General features: G+C 38.0%; 2 protein-coding genes across 2 annotated transcripts; both read right to left on the reverse strand.

Annotated features, from left to right (window-relative positions):
• Positions 1 to 2,952: 2,952 nt before the first annotated feature.
• Positions 2,953 to 7,041, reverse strand: LOC148063250 (solute carrier family 22 member 13-like). Its single transcript, XM_087811738.1, has 10 exons — positions 6,667 to 7,041; positions 6,493 to 6,596; positions 6,254 to 6,408; positions 5,913 to 6,081; positions 5,725 to 5,845; positions 5,032 to 5,126; positions 4,631 to 4,845; positions 4,002 to 4,110; positions 3,656 to 3,862; positions 2,953 to 3,022 (listed from the first exon to the last, which is right to left on the reverse strand). Exons 1-10 carry the CDS (start codon positions 7,039 to 7,041, stop codon positions 2,953 to 2,955), a joined length of 1,620 nt encoding a protein of 539 aa, XP_087667864.1.
• A 2,855-nt stretch (positions 7,042 to 9,896) lies between these two features.
• On the reverse strand, positions 9,897 to 15,622 carry LOC148063251 (solute carrier family 22 member 13-like). Its single transcript, XM_087811515.1, has 11 exons — positions 15,062 to 15,622; positions 14,895 to 14,998; positions 14,666 to 14,820; positions 13,790 to 13,958; positions 13,610 to 13,730; positions 12,509 to 12,603; positions 12,231 to 12,439; positions 11,810 to 11,918; positions 11,415 to 11,621; positions 11,247 to 11,340; positions 9,897 to 11,179 (listed from the first exon to the last, which is right to left on the reverse strand). Exons 1-11 carry the CDS (start codon positions 15,434 to 15,436, stop codon positions 11,114 to 11,116), a joined length of 1,704 nt encoding a protein of 567 aa, XP_087667641.1. The 5' UTR covers positions 15,437 to 15,622; the 3' UTR covers positions 9,897 to 11,113.
• Between the last annotated feature and the right edge of the window lie 42 nt (positions 15,623 to 15,664).

Consider the following 15,664-nt stretch of genomic DNA (forward strand, 5'->3'; position numbering starts at 1 on the left):
GATTACCTAGTACAGCACTTTATCTGTTACGATATATGTGTTTGAATAATTGAAAATATATATTTTTTTGTCTTTTAGAATGGTCACATACAGCAAAGAAAAAGAGATGTCAACCAAAATGTAGCAGAATTACCTTAACTTACCTTACCTTAACTTTTGTATGAGCCCCCCTAAAACATACGCACAATGTTTTTAAATGAAAGAAAATATGCTTTAAAAAATATATATTGGTGTCTTGTTGCATTGCTTACTTACTCATCACCCTCTCGCAGGTTGCATACAAACTGTAAAAAAAAAAAAGTAAAAAAAAACTGTAACTACATGTAAGATGTGGTTTATCAGAAAGTGATTCCAGAATGGAATAATTGGCAAGATGTCCCGACCTACCCCAAGTTCGTCTCAAAAATTTTGTAATCATCTTAGGTAGTGACCAACCACCACAAATGTTGACAGTTGGACAGTGGTTCTGGCTGGGTGTGGTTTTTCCAAAACAATCTCGGTCAAGTCATTGTTAAAATTAGCTATTGAACAAAGACTACGTCTTTTAGGTTTTTAAATACAAATCAAATAATAAATTAAGAAGCTTTTTCAGATGCACATATTATTTTTCTTTAACTCTTCACACCCGATGAAACCAACAGGAAATATCATCCAGAGCATCCTCCTGATAAACTAGTCCTGTTCCACCATTCGTACGTGAGAAGCTGCTGATGATCTGTATCATGAACATAACTTCCTGTATGTGTGTCCTTTCTGATTTGTTCTTTACCGGAATTAAAAATGCGATTCTACAAAACAGAACTGAAAGAAGAGGCTCACATGGAAGCCTGTATTAGACGATGTTGTGAACATCATTTCACATCAACATAATTTCTTTTTCCTTTTATAACTTGTCATCAAAATGCAGGGAAATGTCTGCAGGCAGGACATTAGGTGGAGCCCATGGCAGAATATTCCAGCCATGGATGAAGGTCATACCACTGCAACCCAAAAGCTTGTTTCTAGCTCCTTATGACTGTATTTATTCAGTTGACTTGCTTCATCATTTCTAGACTTGCTGACATCGGTTGAAAGATATACTGTATAGTGGGAAGTATAAGCAAACATGTATTTTCCTGTGTAGACATTTTACAATTTGTTTAAATGAGGCAACATATACATACACACATAGGCAAATAATCACATGGCAGAAATAACTATTTAAACAACAGTAGCATGATTTGTAAATGTTACAAACAACTTTAAGATTTCAGACATGATCATGTGAATCTTTTTTATACTTTAGTGTTTGATTGTGATCAGTGTGACTCTTGATTGCCCTTTAAATGTCAATAAAGTGTAACCATTAATCTAAATTATAGACTCAAACTGTCCTTTCTGTTGCTCATTCTTAGTCTTGACCATCATGCTCACACACATGTAAAGATATGCACATCTTCCTGACTTTGAATGTGAAAATGTTATTGCTATGTTCTGTATTGTCTTCTGTTTGTATTTTGTTTGTGTCTCTTTTATGTGTTTTTGTGTATGAAACATGTCTCTCTTGAAAATGAGACCCTGGGTCTCAATGAGAAATGTTCTGTAAAAATAAAGGTTGATAAAAAAAATGTGACGAATCCTTTTCAGGAATCATATCATGGATTAATTTGTTAAAACAGACGAATAATGAAACATAGAGGTCAAGTTAGTGTTGCGCCCTCTACAGAGACAAAGCCTGAAGGTACACAGATGGGGTAAGAAATGTGTTAAATAAAGGACTTTGCTAATATTTTTAATATTTTGTCTCTGCTTCCTGTTTGAACAGATATTCTTACTCCAAGTCCTACAGGGTTGTGGTCCTACACACACACACGTAAACATGTGCACACACACACACATAAAACTCTATCTTTAATTTCCATTGACTCGTCACATCTGATAAAGCTAACAGGAAATAGCATGCAGAGCATCCCTCTGACGAACTCTGATCCTCAAGTTAGATGTGTCACTGCAAATTGCAGAGTTGTCAAGTTTTAGAAATTGTGAGTGAGATTTTTGTGAAACAAAACTTTTTTAATGACGATTTATACCTAAAGACTGAATTCCTCACCTACATAAAATAGCACCAAAGCATCATAAACAGAATAATCTTAGATAATGTCTTGTGTGTGAGATAGTTAAAATATAATGATTTAATTATTAATTTCTCTAAATTATAAATTTGAATGGTATTATATTTGTGGGATAGTAGTCCGTATCCTCTAAGAGATGTTGGCGCCGTTGATTGTAACGTAATTATATATTGATAATTATAGATTTATAAGACCATAAATTTGATTTTGACAATTCTGAATGTGCAACATAGCTCAAATTTGATGTTTTAATTATAAATGTCTCTAGAACTCTACATCAAATTGTTATAATATTTTATAAAAACTAGCGTTTTTTAATCTAAATCGTTTCAAAAACCAGATGTTTATTTCCTACAACTTTCTAGCCTTTGAGGAATTTACCGCGAAATTAAGCGAGAAAGATGTCAAATTTAAGTGAGGCTCATTTGAGGAGAAACCTAAACGACAGATAAAAGGCTGATATGATTGGATTAGATCTGTGATATACGTTGGTGGAGGTAACAAAAGCATAGACGAGCGTCTCAGCAGCATCAAGGGAAGGAAATGCCGTATTTTCAATGTTACACAGGTAAGAGTAATCAGTCTGTGAGTTTTATTTTATGTTTGAGTTAAATATTTCCTGATCAACTCAGTGACAAATATAATCGTGAGGGTGGCTTGTGTTTCTAGTAATACTAAAATGTAAATAAATAGAAAATAACAAGGTTTATTAAGTATAGGTACATTATTTGTTGTGTTTTAACAGGAAATAAGGAAGAATAGAACAGTAGTACAACAACGGGGGGAAAACAGATTTGGGGATCAAACTCATAACTCAATATATCAAGTTATGACCTGACATCTACAGTTTAGTTGCATGAATAGCTCCTGGCTTCTGTAGATGTTGCTGCTTCTTCAGATTGGACTTGTTTCTGGAAGAGAGAAGGAACATTGGATTATTAGATGAGTCAAATAAAGCTTTCCCTGACTTGATCCAAACTCCACCCCTTTTTTACTAACCTGTCTTAACTATTCTCTAAAAACATAAAACCAAAAGACAGAAACTTAAAGATCTTCGACTCAGCACTCAGATTCAGTCTTGCCTTCCACAAGTGTAAAAAGGGGTTCAAAAATCTAAGACATGTCGAACCTGGCCTGGATAAAACTCACCTACCCTAATTTTCCTTATTCTAAAAAAACACACTCCTTTCTCTGGTATTTCCAAATAAATACTTTCTTGCCTATAACTTTCACCATTACTAAATTGCCTTTGAAATATTTCTGTATATTCCTACTTTATACCTTTTAATCCAACAAGAATCCGCCCAATTATGATTATTGCTTTACTGCTTATATTCTATCTTTTATTCTGACCAACTGTTTTGGTGTTTTTTTACTGCTGTTATATTGTGTTTAACTGCTTTGCCAAATGTCTTTGTGACTTCTTGGGTGCAAAATGGTAGGACGGAGAGGCAGATGCATAGACATAGAACAGATGATCAGACAGACAGAAAGATGGTCTCTGAATCATTGAACCGTGTAAACAGACAACAAGGAGGTTTCACCTTATGTCTTCAGCTTCTGCAGTGGAGTCAGGCAGCTCCAGTCGTCTGGTCTCAGGAAGTAAGAAGCACAAAGCACCTCCGAGCATCATCATACTGCTGAAGCCAACGATTGGAATGGATCGATGATACACGGCGAACATGTTGAGGACCGGAGACAGTAGTCCTCCGGTTCTGCACGCAATATTGTAAAGACCCGTGGCTGTCTGTCTGCAAACAAGCAGATCATTTCTCGTGTTATTAAAGTTTTGCTCCACACCGTCAGGATCTGGGATAGATCATTTTCCCATATTTAAGAAATATATTCTATATATTTTTAGTACGACTCAGAATCATTTTAGGCACTTACCGAAACGATGTTGGGAATAACTCCTGAACATAAACGCTATTGACCGATCCAGCCCAGTTAGTGAAGAAACGGCCAGAGGTCGCCAAGACGGTGACAGCGACTACATCACCTACAATAAAAAAAAAGTTGCAGCAAAACAGCCAAACCAAAGAGATAAGATATTTTATCATTAGCTTGTAGAATTTGAAACTTTTTCTTAGTTGATGGGTTGATGAAGGTTCATGGATTATTGTCCTCAATTTTAGAGCCCACTAGATGACTCGTTGGGGTATTATCTTTGCCTTTGAGCAACTAGTTAAATGAAACCTTTTTTAAGCAAACAGCACAGTCTACTTAGGAAACGTTTCATACTCTCATCCTAGAAGTTTTCTTAGTTACGGATGAGACATGAAACGTTTTCCTAGAACAAGGTCCAGTTAACTCGCTTTCAACCACTAGGATAACCATGACCTGGATGAATGAGAACATTCAAAGACTGTTTCGTGAAGCTTCATCAGCCCATCACTGTGTCAAACTTTGTATGAAACGAATGAATAAGATAATGAAGGTTAATGAATGTGGCGCATTCAGAGGGCTCTGAAAAAAATCATAATTACACTACTATTATTCTTATAAAATGCATGGTTTACCTGGAGAAACGGCGAGCATGAGGAAGCACAAGAGGCCTCCGCTCAAAAGTGTAGCTATCACGGACACCTTTCGACCCAGAGCTTCCAACAGCCAGATGCAGAGTAAATGTGACGGGATTTCACTCAGTCCAAATATCAGCTGCGTGGTGAATATGTCCATCCCAAAGTTTCCAATGTTTAATGACAGACAGAAGTATGTGAGATTCAGTGCAAACCTGCAAAGTTGAGCAGATGATTACATTTTTGATTCTTTCGACTTCACATTGCAGCAAGACTGATCTTGTTTATCTTGAAGGTAAAATGATCTTTGATAATGAGCAGATCGTTTCAAAAATATCAAACAAACTTTTGTAATAGATAAAATGGTGAGAAGCTGATTGAGAAGTGCAGTTGGAACTTACCCTGTAAATAAAACCGTGAAAAAAAAGGTTCTCATCACAGGTGACTTGATAAGGGCCAGCGAGCTTTGTTTACCGACCAATTCTTTCACAGCAATCTACAAAAAAAACAAAAAAATGTTCTTATTGCCAGCATATCGTAAATGACTTAAGAGCAAAAACACAAGTTTTACAATGACATTAGAAGGACCTATGATCCCTTGTGCATCCAAGCCCCTAAAACACTAAAATGTTACATGTCAATGAAGATATTTTTGTTTGTTTGTTTGTTCTTTGTTTGTTTTGAACCTGTTGTCTGATCAAAATCTCTACTAGGATTCTTGAATTCCGCAAATTTATATTTTATAATTAAATAATTGGTCAATTTATTTAAGATGAATGTATAAAATGGAAATATTCCTGGAATTGGAAGAATCAATTTTTCCAAAATGAATGTGTTCGAAAAGGAGACGATGCTGTAATTACAAAACCTTTGCCCTAGGCATGAATCCATTAAACCCATCTTTATAGTTTTAAAAGTAAAAGTTACAAAAGGGTTATATGTATATAACAGTGACATCGCAAGATTGTCCGAACCGAACAAAAATTATCTGTTTCTTGACCTTTTCATGATGTAACAGATGTTATGTGCAGGGTGGTCTGGATTAACCATTGACCTGAGATAGTTGTTTGTGGTGCTGTGTAAAAGCTCTGCACCTTCTCCAGCATAGATTCAGGAACAGGACGCTTGTTGATGGCAGCCGCCTTCACCAGCAGAGCCTTGGCCTCTTCGGTCTGCCCTCTGTTCAGCAGCCAGCGTGCAGATTCTGGTATAAAACTGAATGGAACACAGACCTGTCAGCGTCTGCGCTCACAAAAGCTGCACAAAAAATGTAGGTAGTCACCAAATGTAAACCGCCGCCACAGCAAAAGGCACCGCAGAGATGATCTGAAACAGTCTCCAGTCTCTGACCACATAGACAAGACCAGCCAGGACACACTGACCCAACGCTGCTGCCAGTTGAGTCAAACATGCTCCCCAAGATCTTTTAGAAGCTCCGGTCCACTCTGTGACTAGATGGGAGATATTTTAACACGTCAACAAAAAACGCTCAAACTGGCTCTGGATAATGTTTTGCAAGTGCAAGAGATCATTGATAAACACGGTCTTTTGATCATCTGGACACTGAAGCACCAAGCATGTATGACAGAGGTCCGGTGGAGATGACCACGACATTTGCATTACCCAGAATAACTCCGTTTACTCGATAACCTCCGTAGCCGATGCCCAGAAAAAAGAAGGATGCCAGATATAGGTAGAAATTGGGACACAGTCCTGTCGTCAGCATGAACACCAGGTTCACGAAAACTGGAATCTGAGCCGCACATTTGCGACCAAACCTGGAGGAAGAAAAACAATTCGATATAATGAATAAAAAAATAAGCTAAAAAGCTAAAAAATAAGTTGTTTTGAGAGTTTCATACGATTCAGCAAATGGTCCAAAGAGGAGAGAGCCGGTTAAGATGCCAGCCAAGAGGACCGTTTGTGACACTTGTAATAAATGAGCATGCTCACAAACCAGATCAAACTGAAAATATATATATTTTCTTATTAATTTACACCTGATTTTTCTTTTTGGGCTAATAAATCAAGCTTACATCAGTCACTATGGTAGCGGTGTAGAGGGAGCTCTGGTACACCCATCCACTCTGACACCGGGTGGTCTCGTTGAGTCCATATTCTCTGATGTCGCTGATGTTCCAGTCCACAGGAGCGAACATCCGACAGCGACTGAAGCTCCCATCCTGCTCCCGGGGCACAGTCAGGTTCAGCTGCTCACCTGGACTCAGGTTCGGGTCTACTCTGAGGATCCAGTCTGTGTTACAGTGTCGCTCCGGATCTGACTCCACAAATATGACACTGGCAAAGTGAAAAGGCAAAAAGGTTGACGGGAAGCAAATGGCAAAAAGTAGTATCTTTTGAAATCTGCCAAAATCTCCAACTTGTTTTAAGATCTCTGCAAAGTCTGCCATGATGAGTGGAGCGAAGGAAACTGAGTGATGCTTGACAATGAACTTTCAACACAACTGGTTAATGGTTAAACCCTCAGCTGGCTGCATGACAGGAACCCCTCAGAGAGAAAGAAACACGCTAAGATAAAGATAATAAAAGGACGTAATCACATTATAAAAGAAAATGTAAAAAAAAAACTAAATACACAGGTTTTAAAAAACCTTACACCTTATGAAAATCTCCTTTAATAATTTTTTTTCATGTTGTATTAACCAAAATGTTTTCATTTTGACCATCCATATCAATGGTTCACAACTGGCATGGGTTTTGGGCCCCCATCTCCCTGGTATGAAAAACTGTTTTTTTCTAAATAAATAAATGAATCTAAAAGTATAGTACAATATAAATTGAGATGAAAGCCGTCAAAAATAGGACACAATTGTTGACACCCTTAACCACTTGTTCCCACCAGTTTGTTTCAGTCATATTTTTTAGAAACCTGCAATTGTTTGAAATTTGAAACAAATTGTGGAATAATGTTAATTTATTTTTTAATTAATGAAAACGTATTAAGCACATGTTTAATGTGTTAATGCTATGTAATGAACTTTAGCTCTGCCCTGCTAACTGGCTGAGGATTCCTGAACACGTCTGGATTAATCTATTTATTTATTTCTAAAATATGACTTAATCTGAGATTTAAAAAAAATCTAAGTTTGGGACTTTCTGGAGTGTTTTCGAGTCACAGGGTTGGACAGTTAGGGTTGGAAGTATCCTGTAGACTGAGGACTCTTGTGTATGATTGTATTTTCCATGTGTTGCTGCCGCAGTTTGTGACAGTACTGTTTGATGGTACTGAACTCAAGGTGGACTCAGCGTTGGACATCATTTTTGAACTGGTGAGGTAAGTTGTTTTAATGGACAGGGACAGCCTGTATATGAAGTTAAAATATATTAGAACTAAAATATTTTTATCTTAACTAACCAACTAGTTCAGATACTGTCGGACGAACGTAGCCAGGAATGACTTGATTACGATCTATATTCATGTTTTCAGATTGTACCAATACTGAACACATAATAAGCCACACCTTTCAAAACACTGACTAAACACTGACTGGAGCAACTCTCAGCTAATCCATAGTCATAGTTTTACAGATTACATCATGACTGCATAAACCTTTACAATAGACGGCCTGTATTGTTATGCAACAAGGTCACTTTTAACAGAAGGAGAGAGAGGGAGGAGGGAGGTCATGAACTCATTGTAATTTTTTTTTACCAACAATTACACTCAAATACTTTGAAAAAGAAAATCTATATGCTAGCGATATTCCTCAGTGATGTCACGTCAAAAAATACTCAAAAAACAGAATAATCCCAAACCCCGAAGAGAGGGAGGATGTGAGAGAGGAAACTGAAGTGGATTATTAACTAACTAACTATTGTTAAAAAGAGCTTCCTTGTTGATTAAAATGTTTGTGTTGGTTGGAGGTCTTCTTTTGCCCCCTTCAATTTGCAATTTACAAAATTATAGAAATATTAAATTAAATACAATTTCAGCGAAATTGGCTACATATGGATTATCATGGGGGGTGTCCATGGGCAGGCGCAAATTGACGCAGTGTCTAGTGCGATCGCTCACAGCAAGAAGGTTGCTGGTTCGCTTCCAGGTTGACAGGGAGCCAACGTGTGGCCTTTCTGTGTGGAGTTTGTAAGTAAGTAAGTAAGTAATATTTATTTATATAGCGCTTTTCCAGACCAGGGTCACAAAGCGCTTAAACAAACAAAACAATACTCAAAAAAGTATATACACAAAGATCAAGATAATACTGAGAACAACACAGGAGTTCCAGGAAAATCAAGGAAATGCCTGAACAAATAGAAACGTCTTAAGATGTTTCTTAAAGGAGTCAGTAGACTCCATCAAGCGCAAAGAGAGAGGAAGATTGTTCCAAAGCTTAGGAGCAACAGCCTGAAAAGATTTCTCTCCTCTGGTCCTGAACCGTGTGTGTGGAACCATCAGTAGATTCTGATCCACAGACCTCAGAGCCCAAGCTGGGGTGTAAGGCTGGATCAGATCAGTGATGTAAGGAGGAGTCTGACCATGAATAGATCTGAAAGTAAGAACCAGAATTTTAAAGTTGATCCTGACAGAAACTGGAAGCCAGTGAAGAGTTTTAAGGATCGGAGAAATGTGAGTTCTTCTACTAGAGCGGGTTAGAATTCTCGCTGCAGAGTTCTGAATCAACTGCAGACGAGACAGCTCCTTCTTGTTAAGACATGAAAACAAACTGTTACAATAGTCCAGACGAGAAGAAACAAACGCATGGATTACAAGCTCAAGATCATGTTCCGACAACATTTTCCTAAGTTTAGAGATTTTTCTCAGTTGAAGGAAACAGTTTCTGGTCAGTTTTCTGCAGTGTTTGTATGTTCTTCTCATTCATCTTGTCTGTTGCGTGTACCAATTGATTGATTGGGAACTTGGGGGAAATTTTCCTGCGACAGACTCCTTTCCAGGGTGTCCCCTGCCTCTCGTCCGAAGAAGCTGGTATCCATTTTTCATCAATTAAAGAAAAAATTGTCTGGCAATTGGATACCATCTAGTGACCAGTAGGTAAAGTTTAAGAGTGACTTTACGGGTTTAGACCTTGGTCAGGGTCCTCAAGTCTGCCCTCTTATCAACACCCTTACAGTTTTTTATCGTTACCATGCTCCCCTTACGATGTCTCAAGTGACCTCAAGTGGCAAATACTATCTTTTCAGCAGTGAGAGCCACTGTAATGCTAACTGATGTGCTAAGCTAGCACATAAACCAGATGAGAATTGAATCAAAAGTTAATTGAACTTTACAACTCAAAAATCTGAACTCTTCAGTTTTGTCAGTCTTTATTGTAGAAAATACATGAATACATAGTAAGATAAGCATTATACATAAGAAATCCAGGTTGTCATCAGAACATTCTTCAATAATGAATACACAAGTTGGTTTTAAAAACCATGTGCTTTTTGTGAAATGATGTTTGGTGCTGATTCTATGTGTGACTTGGTTTTGCAGAATGACTTCCATTCTTACAAAACTTCTCCAGCTGCTGCTGAAAGAATTGTCTTGAAACAGAAAATCAACGTTGACTCAAAATGATATCAATCTGATCTTAAAATTGACGACTGATGAGTTGTTTGAATTTTCATGAAATTGATATTTGAATGTGTTGCGATGAGAAGGTCAGAAGGTGACGCAAAAAGGCCCTGAAAACAAATGTGTTTTAGGTATCCCTTGTAAGTAAGTAAGTAATTTTTATTTGTATAGCGCTTTTCCAGACCAGGGTCACAAAGCGCTTAAACAATCAAAACAATATTCAATAAAGTATATACTTTAAAGATCAAGATAATACTGAGAAAGTCCCTGGCTTCAAGAAAGACATGCAGTTGATGATTTCCTTGACCTTGACCTAGAGACCCTGACCCTGAGATTATACAAGGGTCAACAAGCTAAATTTAATTTTAAAATGTTGATAATAAGTGGAAAAGTTGAAAAAGGTGGGGAAGTTTTTTTGTTTTTTTTTACATTTTCTTTTGTTTTTTTTACATTTTTATTCCCCATATTCAAACATATTCATTACATTTTATTAAACAAAAACAAATGTTACCTGTGACTAACTTGTTTTAAATAATAATTACACTCAATATGCCATTTTTGTGTAGTGTTGCTCTGTTCTACAGTGAAAATGTGAAGGTGAAAAGGTTGATAAACTCTGGGAAGGATTTTCAAGGCTTCAAGGATTGTGTTCTATACACAACAGCGAGTAACCTTAAAATCCAAATCATATTTTCTTCTGGAAAAAGATTCCCGTTTATCACATCCTGCCCCGGCCGGGGCACTAGGAAAATCGCCCTTCAGTCACATGGCAATATAAATGCAATCAGAAAGGTGTCGCTGTTTCCTGAAGGAGGATCTCGTTCAGCATCAATTTAAGATTAGAAGAAGAAAAATAGCTTGTTGTAAATATGTCTAGAAATATAATTTAGATTAAAAAAAAAAAGGTTTCATGTGACTGCAGATCCGTCACAGATTCAATAAGTTCTAAGCTAAGCTAATAAGTTGTCAGGAGTCGCCACAGTCTCCATGGCCTTGGCTCCGTCCTCGACTTCAGTCTAAAACAAAAGTGATGCAACTTTTAACTTCACTTCTTCTGTCAGATCCACTTATTCCTCTACATACCTGCACGCCCTGCATCTCTTCATCCATTTGGAAGACATCCTTCGGGGCGACAGGCAGAAGAGGAAGCGAATCACGCCCCACAGTAGGTTTTCCACTAAAAGCAAAATGACAATCATCAGTGAAATGATGTTCCATTAACATTTTTACTTTTGGATCGTCCGCTCTCACCTGAGGCTTTCAGCCTCTTCGGTGGAGTCGGGCAGCTCTCGGCGTCGGGTCTCGGGGAGCAGGTAGCACAGAGCGCCGCTCAGTGTGGTCAAGCTGCTGTAGCAGACGATGGGGAGGGACCAGTGGTACGCGGCCATCATGTTGACCGCTGGAGCCAGCGAGCCGCCGACTCTGCTGCTGATGGAGCCAAGGCCAGAAGCGGTTTGCCTGGAAAGATCGAACAGCATCTTACAAGTCTGCGCCGTCTTAAAGAGCTACTTCTATTTTCTTTTGAAATTATGGTTGAAATCAAAACAATGTTTTCCTGTTTTAATGGGATGTGGCCACAAACAGATTGAAAATAACCTTTTATGTTGTGCGTTGATTGTTAGCCTGAATTATGGGATTTGTCTCACCGGAATGATGTCGGGAAAAGCTCATTAATGTAGATGTTACAGATGGAGCCGGACCAGTTCGCCAGGAAACGTCCACAGGTAGCCAGGAAAGCCACGGTGAGAGATTTACCTTGGAGAGAGGATAAAGACAGCGAGAGTGAGACAGAACCAAAATAGTGATGGAATGACGAAGCTTCACTATAAAGTTTCTTTATTTTCTGAGCTCAGCAATGCTTTATTTATCAGCCTAAAAAGTATGGGATGTTTTTTCTCATTTTTGTTTTCAGTTTAATGATGTGTCAGGGTAAATATAAACTGAAGATTTAAAATTTAAGAGTTCAAAAGAATGTAGCAGGGCAATTTTTTGTAAAGTTAAACTAGGATCTTGTTTTACTACGATACGAGAATGGGTTATTGTGTGCTGCAATGTAGCGTGACTAACCAAACAGAAGCATCATGTAGCAGAAGAGGCCTCCTGTCAGCAAAGTTCCCACCAGTGAGAACCTTCTTCCAACGACTTCCAAGAGCCAGATGCACAGGAAGTGAATCGGGAGCTCGGTCAGACCAAAGATGAACTGAGTCAAAAAGATGTTCAGGCCCAAATTCGCCATGTTGAAGGAGACGGAGTAGTAGGTGATGTTAAGGGACAACCTGCAGAACAGCATGTTTTATTATTTCCATCTTAAGGAACTTGACTTTTAATTTAAAAGATTTAGTTACCAAGCAAATATGATGATGAAGAAATTCTTCCTCAGTACTGGTGATTTGAAAAGAGTGACGATTCCGCGCTTCTCCACTCTTTCTTGGACCTCAATCTGCGATGCAAATCTGACTTTATTACCAGAAACATGCACTCAATTTCTGTTTTATTGATAACATTACGAGTGACTATTGATACATGACAACAATTGTCTATGTCGAGTTAACTCAAAAAAAGAAATGTGAGGATTATTAAAACATTATCAGAAAGAAACAAGTTTTCCATGACATTTGAAAGTTAATATTTATATACAGGCTTGTCTTTACAATAATATTAAACCTGTCCAGGTTCAGGTATCACGTTATCATCCCATGAAATTGAAAAAGCAGTATTGATTATAAAATACTTAATTTGATCTACATTCTATTTTAAGATTCACAATTTATATCAATAAATATGTGATGACTTGAGCGAAAGGTCTCCATGTGTTAAAAGTCACATTAGATGGCAATCTTTACTTTAAAATGATGGGATGTTTAACAAAAAAGGTTTGGCCAAATATTATGTAAGAGTGCCATCTACTGGTCTCTGAAAATAAGACAAGACTGAAATATATTGAAATATACTAACTATACTATTTGTGGGTTTGGATATATGGAAACAGATATGGAAATAAACCCCAGATATCATCACTGTTAAGCATCAATGTTAATTAGAAAGGTTCATTTATTGTACTAAAATATGTGACTTCAATTTTTTTAAGAAATAGTTGTGCTTTGTAACACAAAAAGGACGGTGATGACAAAAAGACATTAATTGTTAAATAAAAAACAAGTTACATGAAAAAAAAAAGTTGAATAAAATTCAATTTCTTTTCAAAGAAGCTTTTGGTTGGATGTGACAAACATTTCTAGATGATCAGTTTTACCAGTTGGGTTTTTGGTATTGAGTTTGCAGAATAAAGAATAAGAATAAAAATGTGGATTGTATGAAGGAAATAATACATTTAGGATTTATATTTTTCTCTTAAAATTGGAATCATAATATTTTCTTTTTATATTTCTATTATATTTATGTGTGTCAGCTGCATTGATGCTTGTTGAATATGAGCAGGTCAGCACCGATGACAGTAGGGCCTCAGGGACAGGACGTTTGTTGTAGCCAGCCACTTTCACCAGCAGTGCCTTGGCCTCCTCGATCCGTCCTCTGTTCAGCAGCCAGCGTGCAGACTCTGGGATGAACCTGAAACAAAGCATCTCAGTGAATCACCTGCAAAATGGTAATCTAAAGTGGAAACTCACCAGATGTAGATGGATACCACCGCCAGAGGAACTGCGGTGATGATCCGGATCATCTTCCAGTCTCTGACCATGTACATCAGGCCGGCCAGGGAACACTGTCCCAGAGCGCTGAAGATCTGAGTAACACAGGTTCCCCAGGAGCGCTTGGACACTCCCAGCCACTCTGTGGCTACAAACACACACAGCAATACAACATTTTTTATTAAATAATAAATATGGCTTGGCTGTAGTGATGGTATAATGAAGCTTCATGAAGCACTGTACTCATAGTCCACTAGATGGCACTCTCTTTTTAAGCCAAGTGCACCATCTACTGAGTTCTGACAATAATGACACCTTTTCATAAAGCTTTATTTGCCCATCCTTATTTATACGCGTGAAAATGGGGCAAAATAAATGATGCTATTTAAATAACTTTATTTAATATTTACCCTTTAACCTCTAAAGATGATTCCATACAAATGGATGAAAATCTAACCAAAAAGTAATCCCAGCTTGGTTAGCCTAACCAATCATATATACTTTATTATAACGTTATATGTATGTTTTAGGTATGTTATTTAAAAAATGTACTATTTACTATATATACTATATTATGCATAATGCTGGCCTTTTAAAAGGACAAAAAAACAAATGATGAGTTCAGAGCCTCACGAAACAGTGACATCATTTGTTGATACAAAGATGAAGGGCGGTTTAATTCAATGGTTGTTTAAAGAGTGCAACTAGTGGATTATGACAATAAGGACAACGCTTCATAAAGCCAACGTCACCAAAAGTCGGTTTGTAGCTTTGATAGACTGTATTACATATTAAGTGTAAAGTAAAGGTAAGTACAATGAATCAAAGCATCATGTTTTCTCAATAATACTTTACCCAGGATGACGCTGTTGACCCGGTATCCTCCATATCCAATTCCGATAAGGAACTGGGCTACAAAGTACACGTACAAGTTGCGAATGAGAGCCGGTGCGACGGTGAACACCAGCATCAGGAGGACTGGTATCTGCATGGCACGTCTACGGCCGTGTCTGTCAGAAGCCGAAAACAATCACAATGAGTTTTTTGATTTGACTGAAAATAAACGTATCAAAAGGACACTTACGATTCGGCCAACGGTCCAAACAAGACAGAGCCGCTGAGGATTCCAACCATGAAGGTCGTTTGTGCGACTTGCACCATAAAGGAGCGTGAGCACACCATGTCAAACTGCAGGGAAGAGAAGTGTTAAAACAACTGTGTTGATTGGTTTGTCAATGATGTCAATCTCACGTCAGTGACTATGGTGGAGGTGTAGAGAAAGCTCTGGTACACCCATCCACTCTGACACTCGGTGGTGTCGCTGAGTCCATGTTCTCTGATGTCGCTGATGTTCCAGTCCACAGGAGCAAACATCCGACAGCGACTGAAGCTCCCATCCTGCTCCCGGGGCACAGTCAGTTCCAGCTGCTCTCTTGGACTCAGCTTAGGATCTGCGATGAGGATCCAGTCAGTGTTACAGTGTCGCTTGGGGTCCAACTGGATAAAGAACACGCTGGCAAATTGAAAAACTAAAATCAAGTTTGGCAGGCAAAGGGCGAATAAGATCAGCTTCTGGAATCTTCCAAACTCTCCGACAGCCCTGAGGATCTTTCCAAAGTCCGCCATTCTGAGTCGTATTCTTTTTCTCCTTCTTCTTCTTCTTCTTCTTCTTCTTCTTTGTCTCCTTCTTCTTCTTCTTATCGGTATCAAAATCTGAAACACCTAAGAGCTTGCACCAAGCTTACATTTATAGTTTCAGTTTGAAAGCTGTTTTTTGAGGTGTGACCTGATCAAAGTCCATCAAAGTCTTTGGAAAATGTTTTTCGTTCAGTTACTTAGTTCTACAGCTGCTTC

This window comes from Callionymus lyra, chromosome 16 (assembly GCF_982586985.1).
Source record: "Callionymus lyra chromosome 16, fCalLyr1.hap1.1, whole genome shotgun sequence".
NCBI classification, from domain to species: Eukaryota; Metazoa; Chordata; class Actinopteri; order Syngnathiformes; family Callionymidae; genus Callionymus; species Callionymus lyra.

Bases quoted from the DNA above. Each gene is read 5' to 3' on its own strand.
- LOC148063251 (XM_087811515.1), bottom strand. From the start codon at position 15,436: ATGGCGGACTTTGGAAAGATCCTCAGGGCTGTCGGAGAGTTTGGAAGA. The intron at 11,622-11,809 runs GTGAGACAAATC...CGATCTTTCCAG, and splicing joins CTTTTCCCGACATCATTCCG to GCAAACCGCTTCTGGCCTTG. The intron at 11,180-11,246 runs GTATGTAGAGGA...CTTTTGTTTTAG, and splicing joins AAGAGATGCAGGGCGTGCAG to ACTGAAGTCGAGGACGGAGC.
- LOC148063250 (XM_087811738.1), bottom strand. From the start codon at position 7,041: ATGGCAGACTTTGCAGAGATCTTAAAACAAGTTGGAGATTTTGGCAGA. The intron at 6,082-6,253 runs GTAATGCAAATG...TCTCCCATCTAG, and splicing joins AGTAAACGGAGTTATTCTGG to TCACAGAGTGGACCGGAGCT. The intron at 5,127-5,724 runs GTGCAGAGCTTT...TTTTTTTTGTAG, and splicing joins CTGAATCTATGCTGGAGAAG to ATTGCTGTGAAAGAATTGGT.